The sequence below is a fragment of the Lonchura striata genome, chromosome 3, assembly GCF_050655825.1.
Source record: "Lonchura striata isolate lonStrDom1 chromosome 3, ASM5065582v1, whole genome shotgun sequence".
NCBI classification, from domain to species: domain Eukaryota; kingdom Metazoa; phylum Chordata; class Aves; order Passeriformes; family Estrildidae; genus Lonchura; species Lonchura striata.
Genome location: NC_140705.1, coordinates 114,476,869 through 114,497,550, shown reverse-complemented (window position 1 = coordinate 114,497,550; position 20,682 = coordinate 114,476,869). Strand labels below are relative to the sequence as shown.

The window sequence follows — 20,682 nt, the reverse complement described above, 5'->3', positions numbered from 1 at the left end:
GCCGCGCCTGCGCAGAGCGGCAGCGCGGGAGGCGGGAAGCGGCGCTGAGGGAGCTGAGGGAGCGCTGAGGCCGGCCCGGCCCCGCTGCTCCGCGCCTGCCCCGCCGCTGGGCTACGGGAGGACGGGCCCGCCTCCCGCCGCTTTAAAGCGTCTCCTGGTTACGTTTGTTGCCTCGCCTCGGCACTGGCGCCGGCAGCGGGAGATGAGCCGGGAGCTCAGAGGCAGGGGCTGCGCCCGGGGCAGAGGCTTCCACGGGTGGCGAGGAGGATGGCGAGGAGGAGGAGGATGGCGAGGCAGGGGACAGAAGGCAGAGCCCAAAAGGATGCCCGAACCTGGTGAGCCAGCCCCTGTGCTTCTGCCTGCTTTCTGAAGCCACAACGCTTTTCTTCTAACGCGCTGTGCTAGGCAGTTACAGTTGTTTGTCTCCCGTGGTCAAAAGAATCACTGAGAATAAAACTTGCAAAATTTCGCTATATGTATTCTTTCTCTCCACGTTATTATTTTTTTTTCTTCCCCCAGCAAAATCTCGACTAGTCCAATCAACTATGGAGCAATTTATTCCCTACAAGGGCTGGAAACTTTATTTCTCTGAAGGTATCTTTAGACCAAAATTGCATGTACCAAGTATTTAAGTTAACTTTTTTCTAGAATTGATTACATGTAGTGTTAGCAGAGTTACAAGTTCAGTAAGGAAAAAACAAAATTTCATATATAAAAACATAAATACAAGAAAGATTCCACTCTTGTGATATACCGTAACATTTGTGATCATTATTGGGATACTTTGGAGATCTATCATCTTCCTTAATTTTGCGAAGCAGTAAAACAATAGAAGAAAAATTGCCTGTTGATGTATTTTGTGAAGTGAAAAGAATTATTTCTGTCACTAATGTGGTGTGTTTCTAATTAGTTTACAATGACAAGTCTCCTTTTGTCCAGAAGACTCAAGCCTTTGAAAAGTTCTTCATGCAGCGCATTGAGCTTTATGACAAGGTAAGAAATAAAGCCAAACATTTCCCACCCCAACAACCTGTTGTTGATACAAGAACGCTACAGATTTTTAGTGGGTTTTTTCCATCAAAAGTACCCTCCATCAGAGACCTGAAACATTTGGGACATAATTTGGGTGTTTTGCTTCTAGTTTGAAGTGTATTTTATGATTTATGATGTTTCCCAGGATGAAATAGAAAGAAAAGGAAGTATTCTTGTGGATTATAAGGAGCTAATCCAGGACAGAGAGCTGACTAAATCAATTCCAAATATATCTGCTGAACTAAGGGACATGCCTCAGAAAATACTGCAGTGTATGGGTCTGGCAATTCATCAGGTAAGCACGAGGTTCTGATCCATGGGAGCAGAACCCTCACAACAAAAAAGCATCAGTGACACTTGGAGGCAATTACGTTATTAGCCCCACATCCGTGTTTTTCTTTCTTAGGGGAAATTACTGTTTGTTTAAAACTCAAATCCTTCAATCTCTCCCCTTCCTGTGTGACCCACAAAATCGCATTTTGAAGTTGATTAGCTCTTGGTGCATTTTTCTCTTTCATCATTGGAGCAGTTGACTCAAACTAGATGTGTTTCTAGCAGCTGTGTGTGTCCCTGTTGGGAGTGGTGATTCCTGTGGGGGTGTGTGTCCCCTGCCTGTTCCACACAGGTGCTGACCAAGGACCTGGAGAGACACGCGGCGGAGCTGCAGGTGCAGGAGGGGCTGCCCCTGCATGGGGAGCCCGTCATAAACGTGCCTCTCATCCATGCCAGGTGAGGGCTGCTGGGCACTTCTGTCCCAAGGAAGGGCTCTTTGCTTCCTGCCTCATCCTTGCCAGTGTCCGTGCATGGCTTATGTGTTGAAGGGAAAACTGGGCTCTGTGGAGCTTTTTCCAGAAGAGCACTCTGCATTCTGCTTTTTCTCTTCACTGTGACTTCATGTCCTTGTGAAGAAAAAAGTGAAATGAAACCTCCTTATAAGCCGAACAAATGGCTTGAACTAGAAAACCTTGTAAGTAGAGAAGTGGCTTATAGGTAGAACAAGTACTCTATTAAAGATGTATTGATTAAAAGCAGAATTATTTAAGTTTCTGTTGACTGGAGAAGTTTTTAATGAAACAAGTGCTTAGAACCTTTTTCTTTATCAGAAGTAATGGCACCTCGCACTTCAAGGGTCTGAGGGAACTGCGTATGTAAACTCTATTGGAGTTCAAATTACCTTTAAAACTTACTTTTTTTATTATTGTTTTTAATTCTCTGCTGGTGGCAGCAGAGCCATAATAAAACTTTGGTCCTTCTGTGTCACAAGTCTAAATTCCCGGCTTTATCCAAAACTATGGAAAGAGACAGTTATGGATGATCTTAAAGTAATGTATTGCTAGGCCAGAGGTGTCGCTGGATAAACCAGCTGCACTGTCTGAGGCTGTTCAGGTTGATTCCCTTGAAGAATATTGAATGCTCTGCTACTTCCTAGAGCAAGAATCAAAGACTGTACCATGGGTCCACCAAAAAAATACTTCTAAATGTTTTTTGGGCTTTTTTTTTCTGGATTTTACCCTTTTTAGTTGGGAGTAGGATTTTCTGTCTGTGTTTGGATGGTTTTAGGGGTTATTTTTGTCCTTTTTTCCTGTGTGCCAATGCAGGGTGTACAACTATGAGCCCCTGACCCAGCTGAAAAACGTGAGGGCCAACTGCTATGGCAAGTATATCGCCCTGCGTGGCACCGTGGTGAGGGTCAGCAACATCAAACCCCTGTGCACCAACTTGGCCTTCGTCTGTGCTGCCTGTGGGGATGTGCAGGGTGTTCCTCTCCCTGATGGCAAGTACACCCTTCCCACCAAGGTAAGCCAAAACCACTGAACTTTGTGCTTTTTGTTGTGTTTCCACAAAAAGCAGCGCTACAGGTGTTAAAAACAAGGGGGGAAAAGTCTTTAAAGTTAAACAACTGAAACACATTGAAAAATAATTAAACATACCATGCAACTTTTCTTACATCAGACCCTTGTTACTTGCAAAAAATGTATGCTGCTGGAACACGATATGTAATAAAAATATGTAGAAATTCTCTGAAATCTGGAAAAAATATGATCTCTTTTAATTTCCATTTCACCAGTTGTGTTTAAAAAGACGCTTTCCACCTCGCTGTGGTGGTTTTCTATGCTAACATTGTTTGGGTTTTTTTTTTGGTAAGAAGAACTTTCTATTCTAATTTAACTTTTTATTATCTGGACTTAAGAAGTGATTGGACATAGGACAGTGCCTAGTTGTGCTCAAACCAGTTCACTGAGGGGATTGCACAATTCAGGTGTGTTTGCTCTAACAGCTGTGAGTCAGAGTTCAGGTGTCTGTGCTTGATACATCCTCATTAATTATGTACTTCCTAATTTGTAGCCCTAATTAAACTGGCTTTTTTCTTGGAATGATGCTGAATTATATTGCTTTGTTTTCCTTTTTTTTTTTTTTTTTTTTTTGAATAAGACAATTTCACCCTAGGGCTTTAAAAAAGGCTGGGAATGAATCAATTCCTGTTGTTGCAGTGCCTTGTTCCCGAATGCCGGGGCCGGTCCTTCACAGCTGACAGGAGCTCTCCTCTAACCACCACAGTGGACTGGCAGTCTGTCAAGTAAGCACAAAAATGTGATGTGACAGGACCCTCAGAAAGTGACAGGATGGCCCAACCCATGTTACACTGTGTTTTAATAATCTTACTCTTTTGCAGCTAGCACTCTCCGACATTTGTATCACAAAGCAGTTGTTTTATCCAAGTACTGATATACTTTGTTACCCACACTGTGATAATTTCTTGGAAATTCCTTCTGCCATTAGTGAGCTCTTTGAGAGATGCTCAGTTTGTGCTCTTTTGCTGCTTTTCTCAATAATTTCTAATTGCATCTATGATTTCATTATTCCCTTTAATGAGCTGTAAGTCAGCTAGAAAAACCCTATTAGGTAGTATTGGTCAGCTGTGCCACTTGACCTAAATGAGCTGGAATTAAACTGGAGGGTTAAAAATCTTAGTTGGAAGTGATTAAAAAAATCTGTAAAACCTGTTCTTAGCAGCTCCAGAGGGCGCTGTTCATCACAGCTTCTTCGGTAAATCCTGGCTTGGCTTCCAGGGAATCTCGGAGCTCCGGGTGCAAAGCCAGAGCTGGAACTTTCACAACCAGGGAGTCAGCTGCTCTTCTTGTTATGGTCTGAGAAATTCCTTGGGCTTTTCCAGGGTTGGAATACCTATTAAGAATTCATGAGGGGCGATAATGCCTGAGCTCTTCATTTTTTTTTATTATGGGTGCCTTTTACTTTATGTACTGTACTTATTTCTACATGAACATGCTCATTGGTGGTAGAAAATCTGAATTTCAGCTCGGAGTTCATTGTTACAGCATTTCTGGGTTTTATGCGTGGTTTACACTCATTCAGTGATGTGTGGCCTGGAAGAGATGCCCAGAGCTCCGGGTGCTGGGTGCTGCAGCTGCACTGGAAGGTGCTGCACGGCTGCAGGTGCTGCATGGTGCCCAGCTCCCCCAGTGTGTTGCAGGGTGCAGGAGCTGATGTCGGAGGAGCAGCGGGAAGCGGGACGGATCCCGCGCACCATCGAGTGCGAGCTGGTCCAAGATCTGGTGGACAGCTGTGTCCCAGGGGACATGGTCACAGTCACAGGCATAGTGAAGGTGGCAAGCACTGAGGAAGGTGGGTGCAGCATCTGGGAATTCCTTTTTCCTATAGTGGGGTTTCTGGTAGTGCTTACACAAGAACAACAACAATCGCTGCTCTTGGTGCCATAAGTCCATAAAGTGTAAAATTCTTTGGAAGTTACCAAACTTTTACAATGGAAAGTTATTTTAAGGCATTATTTGCTTAACATGTTCTCTTTAGTGTCTCCTTCAGACATTAGGAGAACTGTCACACTGTTGTGAAGGAGAGTTATCTTAGTTTAGTCTCCCTAGAGAAACTTTTCAACCCTTTTTTTCCTCTTCTTTCCCAAAATGAAGAAATACATTGTGCACTGCTCTGAAAGAATACATTGCAGATAACTGCAAGACTGATTACTGAGCAGAGAATCAAGCCTCAGAGTAAAACAATCTATATAGAAAATTACTAATTGATAATTACTGAGTAATTACTATGCTACAAGTTTGATGCTTCTGCACCATGCATCTTTTTTTCCCCCAAAATATTGAGTGAAAACATTTTATATTCAACTTTGCTTTGACAACAGTAATGTAATAATTTAAAATCCCTGGAAAATTTTATTTATTCTGGGACAAAATTTTCTCTTGACATGTATCCTCAATTTCAGGAAAATGTTGTGTACATAATTGGAGGGAACTTAAAAGAACAAATGTAACTAGGAACTTATTTTGCATCAATTTTGCCAAGTGCAGATGTTCAGTACTTAAACAGGATTGTGGCTGTATGTGTTTCTGACTTACTCTCTGCCATTTGTAGATAATGAATTCTTGTTGACAGAAAAAATGTTCCATCATCCGTTCTCAATTTTTCTAACAGGAGCTTCTAAAAGTAAGAATGACAAGTGTATGTTCTTGCTGTACATTGAGGCAAATTCTGTCAGCAACAGTAAAGGACAAAAACTGAAGAATTTTGACGATGAGACCTTTCAGAGATCGTTCATGGAGTTTTCCCTTAAAGACCTCTATGCTATCCAAGAAATTCAAGCTGAGGAAAATCTGTTCAGGCTCATTGTGAAGTAAGTTGTATCAGACCTACACAGGGTCTGGGATTAGACATGAATCAGTGTGGCCACCTTCAGAGAAATGTGACAGCCCATCCTAAAGCTGTGGAATGTCTGAGCCTCATGCAATGGAAACCACAGAGATCTAAAAAACTGCAGTGGGCAAAGGACTTGGGATGGAGTGATGGAAGTATTGTAGTGGGAATGTTGGAGCTTTGGGAGTGGTTTAGGGATACAAGAAGTTACCTGTGTTCTAGCTTAACCTTAGACAGAAAGCTCTGGGTAAAAAAAGGAGTTTGTTCATTTTGTTTATCACCATGTAAATTCAACTTACAAGTACCATTTTATCCTCTGCTTTTCCACAGTAAAGAATTGAGCAGAGGGTGTGGAAGACCCTCAGTTCAGACTAAAAAGTATTCTTCTACTTGGGATGTCCCTCAGGCCCTCCCAGTGGGAGTCAAAGAACACAAAATCAGCACTTTAAAAGGAGGGTGACAGCTAGTTACTTATCAAGACACGAATAGGTGCAGATACCACTGGGAAGCTGGTTTCCCATATTTTTGTGGGGACTCAAGTGAAAAGCTTTTCTTATTTCAGTCATTTCTGGTAATCCAAAAATTTCAAGAAATTTGATGCTGCTGATTTCTGTTGGAAATTCAGCAACAGCTATCCAAAAGGTTTTATGTTTATTAAGGTGTTCTGTGATGAGAGAGAGGACAAGTGATTATTAATAGTAATACATGATTTATCTTCCACTTATGTTACCTTGTGCTTTGCTTTTCAGCTCTCTTTGTCCTGCAATCTATGGCCACGAGGTAAGTAATATCTAAAAACTCTACTTGTGATTCCAGTCTGAAATGTATATGCCACACTTCACTCCTAAAAGGATTCACAAAGCTTATCTGGGACAGGGGGAGGGAGCAGGGACTGTGTTACAGGTGTCTGTGGCTCTCAGTCTCTTTTGGTGTCAGGGGAGTGGCAGCCTTGTACCCTGTTCAGTGATCCAGAAGGAAAGGTTATTGCAGCTAGTTCTAGGGAGCTCAGTGTTGGTCACCATGATCAAATACTTACCAGTGTTGGCCTCTACCACAACAGATTGTGAAGGCAGGTTTGGCCCTGGCCTTGTTTGGAGGATGTCAGAAGTTTGTGGATGACAAGAACAGAATCCCAGTGCGAGGAGATCCACATGTTCTGGTGGTTGGAGATCCAGGACTAGGAAAAAGTCAAATGTTGCAAGTATGGTTTCCTTAATTACTATTTTCTGATTTCCTCTATTTCCTTGTTATCTCGTCTTGCAAGCATGGTAGGATAACTGTGCTGAGGCCAAAGGGTTGACTGAGCCTGGCTGGAGCTGTCTTTTTATGTAGGATGCCTCAAGTATAGGAGAGTATCCAAAGGGCTCTCCTGCCACCCAGGAGCCTGTTAAAGCACCAAAGCAGGTGTCCTTGGTCAGGCCCACGGGCTTTCAAGGACAGGCTGACAGGCTTGTTCTCCTGGCCTTACACAGTTCTTGTCAGCAACCCTTTTTCCCAGTGAGGAGGTTCACTCCTTCCTGTCTTCATTTAGCTGGTCCATTGTGAAATGAAGTAATTAATCTTTGAACAAACGCAACTTCCAATTCCCTGTGGCTCTCTTCCTGTAAGGCTTACTTCCATTCCTTACCCTATTTCTATGTTGCTAGCACAGATCATGGCTTTTTGGGAAAGGGACCTGATGCTGTGTTTGGGTTTTGATCTCAGTAGGTATTTCTGCATGACTATGTCAATTAGTAATAGATTATTTTGTTCCTTAAACTGAGTGATTTTTAAATTCCATGTCTTTTTCTATGGTTACTGTGAAGTGCAAGAGGGACAGAATTCACCTAGACCTTCTTTAAAAAGTCCTTCTAACATGGACCTGTTGTGTTAGGATATGATTTGCACTTAGCCAAAGTGATGGATTTGCACATAAGCATCTTAACAAAGAAAATTTAAAAATTATTCTTTTGTTGAATGAGGACTCTCCAACATAGAGTAACTGATTTGTTTTTTCACATTGTTACTTAAAAAAAGAATGCCATCCAAGGAAAGTTACTTCTACTGCTTTGCAGAAGTATGTGTCTTGGAGTTGCAGGGAGTTAGAGCTTTACTGTTGGCCATATTCAATAGGAAGAAACAAATTTGAGTTTACATTGAATAGTTTCTCTAGAATGAGGCTTATGAAATTCTTCATTTTAGGGAGGGAAAAAGTATTTGTTTCTCTTCTAGGCTGTGTGTAACGTCGCTCCTCGAGGCGTGTACGTTTGTGGTAATACTTCCACCAGCTCTGGTCTGACTGTTACACTCTCCAGAGATGGCACTTCTGGAGATTTTGCCTTGGAAGCTGGTGCCTTGGTGCTTGGAGATCAAGGTAATCCATGGAATGCCACAGGTTCTGTGTAGCCATATGTGAGGGTCAGGAGTATGTGTGCTGCTGAGTCTCAGCTAAGCCAAAGTGCTCAGTTAATTTAACTGTGGACTAAAAATGTGTGTTTGAAGTGTGATACTGGGCTTCCACACCATGGGAAGTTCTGAGCTTCTCCAGTGACTTCTCTGGAGGCAGGAACTGCTTTCCTAGAGTGTAGGAAAACTTCAGTTCTCCAGTTCATATACCAGACTTATTGTGCCAAAGAACTAGGATTTCTTTTGTTCAGGGATCTGACTTATGTCAGCTGCTGGACTCTTATAGGTCTTGAAAAAGGACTTGCTTATGAGATCTGTTGTCTATTTTTAAAAGGCTTGTTTCACCATCTTAATGAATCACCAAAAATGCTGCATCCCCAAGTCAGGCCGAGTTCAGAGTGGTTACCATGGAATGCAAACAAAGCTGGCTGAAATGGAGATTTTCCAATGTCCCCTGCAGTCCCTAGAGTTCCGAGTTGGACTTCTGATGTAGCACTGGATTGTAGGACACACTTGTCCTTCAGTTACTTTGTTGTCTGATAAGTCTGTCCTGTTTTAATTGCTTCCAGGAATTTGTGGAATAGATGAATTTGATAAGATGGGAAACCAGCACCAGGCTTTGTTGGAAGCCATGGAACAGCAGAGCATCAGCCTGGCCAAGGCTGGCATTGTTTGCAGTCTGCCAGCTCGGACATCCATTGTTGCTGCAGCAAACCCTGTTGGAGGACATTATAACAAAGCCAAAACAGTGTCTGAGAACCTAAAGTGAGCCCTTTCTGAAATGCTGCTTTTATAATTCACATTCAGGAGTAGATGCTTCTGGCAGTCTTGTAGCTCATGTACAATTCCTTTCTATAATTTTGGAGTGTGAATGTGAACACAAACTTTAATAATTTTTAGTGGCTTTTGAGACAGAAATTGCTGTTGTACTTCATTCTAAACAAGCAGGACAGGATGTTTTACCTGTGTTTGAAGTGGAACAGAGTTGCTATGCTTTTTCCACTTCTCCAAGCAGAGTTCCTTGTCTTTCCTCCAGAATGGGGAGTGCTCTGCTGTCCAGATTTGATCTGGTTTTCATCCTGCTGGACACGCCGAACGAGGACCACGACCACCTGCTGTCGGAGCACGTGCTGGCCCTGCGGGCCGGCCGGCGCGCCGCCTGCAGCAGCGCCCTGGTGAGCCGGGCCGGCTCCCAGGAGCACTCTGTCCTCCAGGCTGCCTCGGATCGACCCCTGCTCGAGAGGCTGAAGGTGGGGCTTGTCCTGGGGCTGCTGCGTGACGTGCTCTCAAGCACGTTTGCTGTCTTGGGTTTCAATAAGGAGCTACAGAGGTGGGCTGGGTGTAATGATTTGGTGTAACATGATCTGTGATGGAGTGTTGAATGCAAATAAAGCAGTGTGGAGGCAAATCCTTAGGCACCTGCAACTCCATGGATTTGGGGAGCATAGGAGAAGGGAGCATGTTTCTCATTAGACTTCAGTGATGGCTTTGAGAACTGATATTGTCAAATACCAGGTCCTGAGAGAAATATTCCTCCTGGAGGTAATCCCATGCACTTTTGGAAACAGTATCAGCAGTAATGGTTTAGTCTTCCCTGGGGCTGTGGGAACTGGGATTTTCTCTTTTTGAGGAGGGATTTAACTTTATAATGAATTCTATTTGGCACTTCCTAGCTCCCTATTGCAGCTGAGAACCCTTGGCTGTTTTTTCTGAAATGGCCATGTGTGTGTGTTTACATGTCTGCATAGTGTGGGAACTTGAAGTACACTGTTCATATATGAAGCACCAAAGCCCTTAGAGTGATGACTGCATCAGATAAAGCATAAAGATGATGATTTGATATTAAAATTTTTGTTGTATAGAATGCTGACAGACAGAAATCTAACTCTTTGTAATGGCGCTAGATCTCAACAGGAGAAAACTTTGATGCCATTCCCCATCAGCTGCTGAGGAAGTATGTGGGGTATGCTCGGCAGTATGTGCACCCAAAGCTCTCTCCAGAGGCTGCACAAGTGCTCCAGGAATTCTACCTTGAGCTCCGGAAACAGAACCAAAGAGCAGACAGCACCCCCATCACCACGAGGCAGCTAGAGTCCCTGATTCGACTGACAGAGGTAAGGGCAAGCTGGAATGCTTAAGGGATTGAAAGCAAAGAGATTATTCCTAAGGTACTACCCAAATCCTACCATTTTTCACAGCTTATTCACCCATATGCTTTTTGTTTTGTTAAAAAAAAAAAAATGCAAGAGGCTTAGAAGTGCTTAAGAGCTACTGTTCCTTAAAACTTCTTACAAAGCAAAAACACACAGGAGATTGTCACATTCCCCAAAATAAGAAAAAGTAGGTGCAGGAAGGAACAGCCTGCTGCCCACATTGAACGTAGACTGCTTCTGTTTTCCCTGATACTGCCTTAACAACACTCTTTGTGATCTGCTGCTTCACAAGGCTACACTGCTAAAAAGCAAATGAACTCCAAGCCACAGTCTAAAAGTGCAAGTATGCAGAAGGTGACATTGATACACTAACAAAAAATAGAAAAATCTTCCTCTAATCCTGTAGGCTTAGGTTCTGTCTCTGCTCCTAAAGTTTGTGCTTGTAGCCCTGGTAGAGTGATTGTATCCCTTTTTCAGATCAGTTAAACCTTAAACCCTTTTTTTCTGTTTTAAGGCACGATCAAGGCTGGAATTAAGAGAGAAATCTACCAAGGAAGATGCTGAGGATGTAATAGAGATAATGAAATACAGGTAATAGAAAATACTGCTTTAAAAAGAAATAAGGTATCACAATGCTATTTTACTTGAAACTTCTTTTCTTTACATACTCAAACACAGTGAAGAAATCACTTTATCAAGCTTAGGCCATGATACTACTATTTGGATTTGTTAGCTGCTCTTTAAAAGCTGCCAGCAGCCCTAAGTCAAATACAACTGCTTAGGCTTGTGAGTTGTGTGGTCACGGTGCTCCTGTGTGTCTGGGCACAGTAAGGCAGACAAGAGGCTCTGCTGAAGGGTTTTTGCTCCCCTGTGATTAAAGTTTAAAAGTGATTTGGATGAATGCTTAGTCTAAGCTCCCTAGAGAGTGACCTGATAGGGGTTGGTTTTCTGTGTGGCTTCTGAAAGCTCTCTCATTTTGGGAATCAAATCCACATATGTTTGTAGGAGTGACGGTGGGTAGGACAGTTGGGATGGAGGGAGATGAGAAATTTTTGAAGTTAGGTTTTGGAATTTGGAGTTTATTGTAAAGGGCATGGGTGTAGGGGCTTTGTTTGGAGCTGCCAGCTGCAGCTCGGAGTAGGCTTGAAAGATGAGCTTGAAAGAGATTTGAAAAAGTATGAGGGAGGAAGTTTTTGTTATAATACAAAAAAACTCCTTTTGTGTTGAATATTTTAAATTTTACTAACTAATTCAGTATAAGATACAAATTTTATAGTATTTGTATATAGCTTATAAAAGTTATTGCATTGCTATACTGTGTTACATTTTAACTTTAAAAATTATTTTTTGGACTCCTTCTAAGTTAGTAGGTTAGTCTGACCCTTGGACCTGTCTGCAAGTAGAGCATATTGTTTAATCAAAAGAGGATTACAGCCAGCCATACTATTGGTTTTTAGTTGTTTAGTAACTAAGGCTTGGTATCTCAAAGCTTGCTTTCATTTCAATCTCGTTCACAGTTACCATATTCTCAAAATCTTTTGCTAGGCAATCACATTTATAAGGCTTTCCTGTTTCATCTTCCCCACACGTTTGCTTTCATCTCCCGGTGAGTGTTTGCTCTCTCTGTAACCTGTCTGCAGCATGCTGGGCACCTACTCGGATGAGTTTGGCAAGCTGGACTTCGAGCGCTCCCAGCACGGCTCCGGGATGAGCCATCGCTCGCAGGCCAAGCGCTTCGTGTCCGCCCTGAGCAGCGTCGCAGAGAGGACCTACAACAACCTGTTCGACCTGCAGCAGCTGCGCCACATCGCCCGGGAGCTGCAGCTGCAGGTGAGCTCCCCTCAGCAGCACGCTGCCAAGGGAGAGAGCACAGGCGCCTCTGGTGTGCCTCTGCAGTGCAGAAATAACCAGTGTCCTGCTGGAGGGCTGAGCACAGCTCCTGAGTGTCTCTGGGAGCCTCACTCGCCCCACAGCTGTTTGCAGCAGCAGCTCCTTGAGCTGTGAAAGGCACTGGTGGTTTCAGGGCTACACTCCTTCTACCTCCCCAGGGCACACGCCTATCTTTGTTCCCAAGTTCAGACTTGTGGTGTCCGTGCTGTTTCAGCAGTGCAATGATGGTTGTGCATCACCTCCTCTGGATTAAATACACCTTTCAGGTTTTCATTCCTGCTTCAGACATCCTGAAGTTGTGTGTTGAAAGGAACAACAACTAGGACACATGGCCACAAATGTATTCTGCCCTGTCATTGGTTTGCATTCTGTACTTGTGGGGGCTTCAGCCAAACAGAACTGCTGATAGCTAACTCTACTTTTTGCTCCATCAACTACTTATTAAGGTTAATTTCATTAACTCTAATTCTCCCTTCATATATAGAATACTTTTGCCCATTCAAAGTTTTATACCTGGAAATCAGGGAGAGTTGTAGAAATCATGCTTTTCCCTGGTAGATACTTCTGTTTCAGAACTGGAATTTATACATATGTAGCTGCATCCTTCATGTCCTAAAGGAGAGAACGCTGCTTCTGTGTAAGGCTGCAGTAAAAACTGTGTAACTGAAGCACAAAACAGGGGGACTGATGGTGTGACACCTCCTGGTAGGTGAACAGTTTGCTCAGGAAACTGACCTATGCTTAGCCCACTTTATCTCACTAGGTTCTTTAAAGTGGCTTATGTTGCTTTACATCAGGTAAGATGTCATTCTCCCATTTGATATTTTTGTCTTTATCTTCCCAGGTATCTGATTTTGAAAGCTTTATTGGATCCCTAAATGATCAGGGTTATCTTTTGAAGAAAGGCTCAAGAGTTTATCAGCTCCAGACCATATGAGAAGAGTCCCTGTGATGAAATTCCTTGGGATGATTGTTCCCCTGGGCTGCTGGGCCTGCAGCAGGGAGGCACGTCCTGAGCAGAGCTGCACCTCTGGCCTTTGCTGGGCTGCAGATTCCCTGCAGGAAATTAAACTGGAAAGCTGCAGAAGGGCAGACTGGCAGTGGTATTGCTGCCTGGTTCATCTTCCAGCCCCCTGTTCCAAATGGGACCTCAACATCCTGCAGGAGAGGAAGGTGTGTTTTTGTACTGTTCCAGTGCCATAAGGGACTTTACTTCTGAAAGGGATGCTGGACCCACACATTTCAGCCCAGAAATCTTTCATGAGAGGATGGTTTGAGCTGTACTTTCAGCACTGTTGTTCACTTAAAGTCTAGAAATGTTTCCAGAATGTTGTGACAACACTGTTTTGTAGCTGTTACCAAATGACACTTCACTGAAACTGACTTGATTTTTTGTGGTCTTTGAAGCCAAGGTTTTATTTGAAGTCCAAGTGTGATTTAAGAAAATACCTTTATTGGAATATTTAATTTGTAAAGCAGGGATTGGAATTTGACTTCCATTAAACTTTATATATGAGAAATGTTATCTGTTCAAGGCTGTTCAGTGGCCATTGCAAGATCTGTAACAGCAGCAGGTTCTGTTTGTTTCAGTGTAGCTGTTCCTGACACAGAACCATGTGTGTTCAGCATGGGGGGAATGCTGAATGTTTCTTGACTGATGAAATCAGAACCATGGTCTGGTGCAGTGAAATGGCACCTGAGAAGCTTTCAGTGGAAAAATTAAGAAACCACCAGCACCAAGAGGAAAGAAAAAAAATGTACTTTTAAAGAAAAGAAAAATATACTTTTAAAAATCAGGACTGCAGTGCTGATTCTTCTGTTCTCCCTTTTTCATTTCTCAGGTAAGATATGTGTGAAAAACACTAATCACTTGGTTTTTAAAATGTTAAAAGTTTAGGAACTATAAAATGGTTGTAAAAATAGTAATACAACTAGAGTAATAAAAAGCAAAGAGAACCATAAATTCCTCTTCTCTGGAAGATTTAGGTGTTCTGGGATTGTTCTAAGTGACTATCTCAGTCTTAAAAAAAAAATATATAGTTTCTATTTTGACTACAAAACTAGTTACCATACTGGTAAAATGTTAATACAGCACTTCTAATCAATATAACGTAATACATACAGCATTCACTTTAATATTTGTGAAAAGCCAATCATAAATATGCATTTTTCACAATATGATAGATAAAAACAAGCAGAAATACTGAAACTTGGGGCCGAGCCCTCTAATTTAAGGGACATCGGGGATCAAATGTCGCTGAAACTGAAAACAGGCCAGCCAGCTGAAATGCGTTAAGTACGCAATTATAGTTCTACATCGGACCTCTTCAGGGGCAAGTTGTGCTCTATCAGCTAATCGGAAGCAGCTGCTAGAGACCGATTTTGTCTTAGTACGAGGCTGGGGCGCGGGGCGTTGCACCGGGAAACCGAACTCATTCCCGTTTCTCCTCGAGACAGCGGAACGCGAGCGCCAGAAGCAAGCACCGGGCACCGGAGACCGCTCGCGCTGAAGGTAAAGGAAGCCTTCCCCCTCCTCGGGGGCTTGTCCGGGAACGGCGGGGAGCGGGCTGACCCTGGGCGGGAATGCGGTGGGAAAGCACCGGCACGGCGCATCCCCGGCGCCGGCCTTCCGGCCCGGCCGCCTGCCGTAAAGCGCGCGGCCCGGCCGAGGGGGGCGGAGGGGCTGACGTAAAAGGCCGCGCGTGCCCGGCGGCGGAGGCGCCGCGCGCGGCTCGCGCGCCGTGCCCGGGGCGGGGGGCGGATGGCGCGAGGCCGCGCGCTCCCGCGGGCAGCGCGGCCGCGCGCGTAGGGCGCCGCGGGCAGCGCCGCTCCTGCCGCGCCATGCTGGCCGCCGCCTGGCTGGCCGGGGGCGCATGGCGGGGGCTCCTCCGCGGCGCGGCGCGCAGGCGGCCGCCCGGCGGAGCGGCGAGGCCTCTGGGCGGCCGGCTCGGCGCGGCGGCGGGCGTCTCGCGCCTGCCCGCGGGCGCGGGGCCGCCGCGGCTGCTGCGCGCGCCCGCCGCCGCCTGGCGCCTCCTGAGCGGCGGGGCCGCCCCGCCCGAGCCGCGGCGGGAGCGCGGCGCCGAGCTGGTACGTGAGGGCGGCGGGGGGACCGGGCCGGGCGGGCTCCCGCCGCCAGCCGTTCGCCGCTTGGAGAATAGTTAATGTCCAGCGGGTCGAGGCCGTGCGCCTTGCGAAAGCACCGGGCTGCTGCCGGGAGCTTCCAGGCTCGCTGGCTAGCTGAGCGGAGAAAGTATTTGTCGCGGTTAAAACTCCTCTTACTTGCCGAGGCGGGGTTTGAGTTCCTGCCCTGATGGTTTTTTATGCCTTGCTTTTTACAGTACGAAAACCCCTGGACGATCCCAAATATCCTGTCCATGGCGAGAATGGGTCTGGCGCCAGTTTTAGGCTATTTGATTGTTGAGGAGAATTTCAGCGTTGCCCTCGGTGTCTTTGTCCTGGCTGGTGTGACGGACCTGGTATGTCTGCATCGGTTTGGGAACTCGGGGCTCACGGGGATCCCGTGGGTACGCGTGGGAACGGACTCCGGGGGAGAATGGAAACGGATAGAACAGATTGGGGTGTAGATTGTGGGTTTCTAGGAATGCTGTCTATATCCTTTGTGGTGCTGCAAAGGGAATTTGCAGGTGCCCGAAGGGGACTTAATGCTGACGGAGGAAAGGGCAATGTCAGGGCTCCCTGACCAGCGCCAGGTGGGCATTGGAGGCTCAGTGCTTGTGCTCCTGGTGGTCTGTTAAATGATACAAGTGTCAGCTAGGAGGTAGCGCATTTTATCCTAGTTAAACTCACTGTTTTACCCTATGTTATTCATTACGTATCTCTCTAAAGTGTACCTGAGCTATTTTGATTCATACTCTTCTAATAGAGAGCTATTGAATTTTGGTTTTTCTAGCTGGACGGATTTATTGCACGGAACTGGGCTAATCAGAAATCAGCACTGGGAAGTGCTCTCGATCCCCTGGCAGATAAAATCCTCATCAGTGTGCTCTATGTGAGCCTAACTTGTGCAAATCTTATCCCAGGTGAGGAAATGGCACTTGTGTGCTCTAGATAAGGTAAGGAAGGTCAGTTTACATGTAGCAACATTTCTTGTGTTTCTAGAAGGAAAACTCTGCATCTCTTGGAGCTCTTGCTTTGCCAGTTGCTCTTTGCTCCCATTAAACTCTTCCAAAGGAACCCCACGGAAGGCAAATGCTGCCACATACAAGCTCAGCTAGCCTGTAGTGCCATTTTTAAGTGCTCTTTCTTTAAAGCAATAGCAGTTAATAGCTCTGTAAAGTTGTTTTTCATGGACTGGATTGTTTTAAACCCTTTCAGGAGTTGTGTTAAACATCCTCAGCAATGCATAAGAACTCGTTCAGGAGAATTTGAGAGTGGTTGTTTCCTCTTGCTTCCAATTTTCTGCTCTTTTGGTTGTGTTTTCCCTTCAGTCATGCACACAGTTTTTCACTGGCTGGTGTTGGCTTGGTCTTGCAGTTCCCCTGACTTCCATGATAATCCTGCGGGATGCGGCGCTCATTGCCGCCGTTTTTTACGTGCGATACAAAACTCTTTCTCCACCGGTGAGTGCACAGCATTAAAGACCTATAGTCATAACAAAAAATAGATTAATAAGCTTGATTAATAGGAAAGTTGTGACCAAGAGATTTGTCATCTTGAGACTTGATGGCTGCAAGATGTAATGCTTGTTCTTTTGCCAAGCAGATTTCTAAGCAGAACAGTGTTTTAATAAAATATGGTTTGTAAAGATAAGTCAGAGCTGCTCATAACTTTTTTTCCCTGTGTGTGCTGTGTAATAATGAATCTTACAAAAGAGCAGTGTAATTCTTCAGTTGCCTTTATCATGTGAACAGGTGTATCAGATTGAATGTACAAGGGCTGCATGTTTTTTCCTCTTTTCTCCCCCAACAGAGAACACTGAGTAGGTATTTTAACCCGTGTTATGCTACTGCGCAATTAAAACCAACATTCATCAGCAAGGTAAGAGCAATAACTCGTTACTAAAGCTAACTCCTGGGTGCTTGGGGCATTGTGTGGCTTGGAGGGTGGGGATAATTTACCACTAATGCTGAGTACAATTTCAAAATAGTGCCAAATGTACGTGGATCCTGAAATGTTTTCAACTATACTCTGTCAGAGCATGTACTAATTTTGAAAGAGATGGTTTATTTTAAGGAAGTTTCTAAATACATTTTCTTTATGTAAGCTAATCCTTAAAGCAGTAATAAAAGTGTATGTTGGTGTTCCTTGCACTGTACTTCCTCATGTTGCTCACAGTTCCTGTTTTGCTTTTCTCAGATGAACACAGCAGTTCAGCTGATTTTGGTGGCAGCTTCTTTAGCAGCACCCGTTTTCAATTATGTGGACAGCATATATCTGCAGACATTATGGTAACTAAGATCTTAATTTTTTTTCCCCAGATAATTTAATGTGTTCCTAAAGAAACTGGTAATTGAGATTAATTTGTGTGGAACAAAAAAACTGTGCCCAGAAGATGCAATAAGCCCATATGCCTGAATTTTTACACCTTTAGTCTTAAATGACACCGGAGCTAGCTATTTATTGGTACTCAATGAAACTAGATAAGATCCAGGAATAATAGCTTAGAAACAGGTCTTTGGGGTAGGCAGGCAAAACAATTTCAGATCAGTGGAGAAAAAGAGCAGGAAGAAAGGCTGCATGGATTCCTCATTTATTCATGCCAGAAGTGTCCTTGAAGAGGCAACCTTGGGATCAGTAATAATAGCCATTCTTAGTTTTGCTTTATGCTGTAGCTGCTATCTTGAAATCCAGATTTCTGCAGTCTCTTTGAAAAGCACATGGAGAAATTGGTGATTCCTTTAGGAAGGAAGGGGAGGGATGGGATGAGAACAGGCATAAAGGAGCTTCTCCCCTTAGGAAATGCTGTTCCTTCTGCTGTCACTGGAGATCTGAACTGTGTCTGAACTGCAGCTGGCTGCAGCTGTTAGGGGTGCAGTTGTTTTTCCTTAGCTGTTTGGCAAGAGTTCATAATAAAGAGTTCTGAACAGCAGATGTCAGAATTACTTAGTAACTTAGTTTAAAGTAGTGCAAAATCCAGTGTCATACGTCTTCTAGGGAAATAAAAAAACCAACCAAACCAGAGAAACCAAAACCACCAACCCAAACCAAGAAGCATTTAAGGAACTATGAATGAACCTTGATCTTAATAGTCTGTGGTTTTTTATCCTGGTGGTAAGACAAAATCTATAGTTGCCTCTGGGTGTAATTTGCCAGGGTGTTTTGTGGATACTCTCAGAAAGTCCCTGGAGCTCAGAGGGGCAGGCAGGGCTGTAGCAGTGACGCCTCAGCCTTTCAGACAAAAGAGCACTGCTCATTTAGGGATGTCTGTGGTCTGGGAAGGAAGCAAAAGAGGCTGCAGCAGGAGCTTGTTCTTTAGCTTTGGGACTTGGTGAAAATGGTGAGTTCAAGTCCTGAGTGGTTTGAATGCTCCCTGCTCACACTACCAAGGAAGTTTCTCACATCTGTCAGTTCTCAAGCTGGTAGAAGTTATGTAGCTGCAAATGCTGAATCTTTTCCCTTCTCTAAAGTAAGTGCTGGTGTGGTGATAATTTGTCCTGGTGTGCAGTTATGCTGAAGAATGCTGCTTACCACTGGATGGCAGAACCTTTGTTTATCTAATCCTCCCCACAGCACTGAATTTCAGCTTAAAGACTGTAAGCTGCATTTTTGTGGAGCATAGTTCCTGACTGTGTAGTTAAAAACAGATGCTAAATTAAAAAAAAAAAAAAAAAAAAAAAGGCACTTTTTCTGTTGTACATAGACCCACATGACTTAGAGGAACTCTTTTCCCCAAAGGTGCATCACAGCTTTCACAACGGTGACATCTGCCTACAGCTATTACCACTATGGCAGGAAAACTGTCCAGGTGATCAAGAACAAGTGAAGGGGTCCAGGTGACAAAATGGAAGTGTTCCTGGGAAGGCAGGAAGGTGCTGTGCCCCCAGAGGTGGTGGTATTGCAGCTGAGTTTTGGATCAAGGCTCTCTTTGTTTTTCTGCTTAAACCATGGCATCACAATGAAGTGAAATTTGAATATGTACTGTGTATATATGTAGAGACAGACTTTTTGATGTATTTTTAATTTCTTTAAAAATGAGGTTGTTTACAAAAACAAATAAATAATTCTTAAAAACACGGGTTACTTGCTGCTGCCCTGTGCATTCTGAAAAATTCTATGCTGGTTTTGAAGTCAAGACACACACTTGGCATCAGATTTGCTTTGCCATATTCCTGCAAGGCGCTGAGTACACTGGGATCTGAGAAGAAAAAGCAACTACAAGAACAAGTTTGTGCCTCAGCCTACATCAGTAAGCCAGCACTGCTCATTGGGACTTAATGACTCACCTCAGGCTGCAGCGAGCGACAGTATCTTCAGAAATTCAAAGCAGACAGAAATTTTGATTTATATTTCATGGTAATACTGATAAAACCATGAAGAGTTCCTACCCTGCTCCTTTTGGTTTTTAAAGATCAGCAATGCTGAACTGTACTCAGGGTTTTTGAGGAAGGTCAGCAGTGCTGTGAGGAGTCTACTCAAATGGAGTTAAGTTTCTCATCCTACATATTCATTTCTAGGGATTGAAAGAAACTCCTGTACCTCCAGATGCTTTGAAGCTTCTAAAGGTGTTGTTTAATCCCAATACCACTGGCTGGAGAGGACATGTAAAATACTGTCCAAATGAATGGAGACAGTGGAAGAAACTTTAGATGTGTTTGCTGTTCTTTCTTCCTCTGCTTCCAGCTTCAAGCTGCACACTGTGCTCCCCCTCATGCAAGGACGAGTTGTTCTTTGCCTGTTCTCTGCCTACAAAAACAAGGCAGAACAGGTCAAGTTTATCATAAATTCACATTTTCTCTTTGTGGGCTACATGACTTTTCTTTTATGTCATTAAAAAAAGTACAACTATGAAGGGTTTCAATGAAATCAGGAGGTAAATAATGCCACTGTTGTATTAGCAGAGAAAACTGTAGGAGAGCACGGCAATCTTTTTTGTGACTGTTTGTATATATAATGCTTTCTTTGTATTGAAACTTGTATAAAACGGTGCACAGAGAAAACACTTGCTCTTCATTAGTGCCTTTGTTTTAACTGTCTTTAATGGTCAACCCTGCAGCTTTCAGCAAAGGATAGGGGGAAAAGCCTGTGGATGTTTCCTTAAACTACATGAGTGGAGTATTTTCTGTGAAAAACCAGTTCAGAAAGCAGAACAGCTTTTCGGAGCTAACAGCTGTTTGCAGTTACGTTCAGGAACACACATAATCAAGGGATATGATTATCTGCAGGTGCTTTTATTGAAGAGCTCTGGGAATCAGGGGTACAGACCCGAATCTTACTCTGATGTGGCTTTCGAGCTGAACGTATTTTATAGTCTATTGTTATATAATTTACATATTAATTATTAAACTTATATTGTTCTATTGTATACATTGACTTTATTTAAGTATGAGTTTCTCGTGATCTTTCTCAAGTCCCCGACCAC

The 20,682-nt window shown here is 43.9% G+C and overlaps 2 protein-coding genes across 2 annotated transcripts; both read left to right on the top strand.

The window, feature by feature from the left end:
- Window positions 1–21: 21 nt before the first annotated feature.
- Window positions 22–13,663, top strand: MCM8 (minichromosome maintenance 8 homologous recombination repair factor). Its single transcript, XM_021538631.3, has 18 exons — window positions 22–335; window positions 520–594; window positions 911–993; window positions 1,178–1,327; window positions 1,658–1,761; window positions 2,631–2,829; window positions 3,525–3,610; window positions 4,526–4,677; window positions 5,497–5,695; window positions 6,465–6,495; window positions 6,776–6,916; window positions 7,927–8,068; window positions 8,670–8,865; window positions 9,137–9,350; window positions 10,005–10,214; window positions 10,768–10,844; window positions 11,894–12,083; window positions 12,988–13,663. The coding sequence occupies exons 1-18, from the start codon at window positions 203–205 to the stop codon at window positions 13,078–13,080; spliced, it is 2,475 nt and encodes an 824-aa protein (XP_021394306.3). The 5' UTR covers window positions 22–202; the 3' UTR covers window positions 13,081–13,663.
- A 1,321-nt stretch (window positions 13,664–14,984) lies between these two features.
- CRLS1 (cardiolipin synthase 1) lies at window positions 14,985–20,625 on the top strand. The gene is made up of 7 exons (XM_021538639.3): window positions 14,985–15,230; window positions 15,482–15,619; window positions 16,054–16,183; window positions 16,638–16,723; window positions 17,073–17,141; window positions 17,460–17,551; window positions 18,999–20,625. The coding sequence occupies exons 1-7, from the start codon at window positions 14,985–14,987 to the stop codon at window positions 19,084–19,086; spliced, it is 849 nt and encodes a 282-aa protein (XP_021394314.2). The 3' UTR covers window positions 19,087–20,625.
- The last annotated feature ends 57 nt before the right edge of the window (window positions 20,626–20,682 follow it).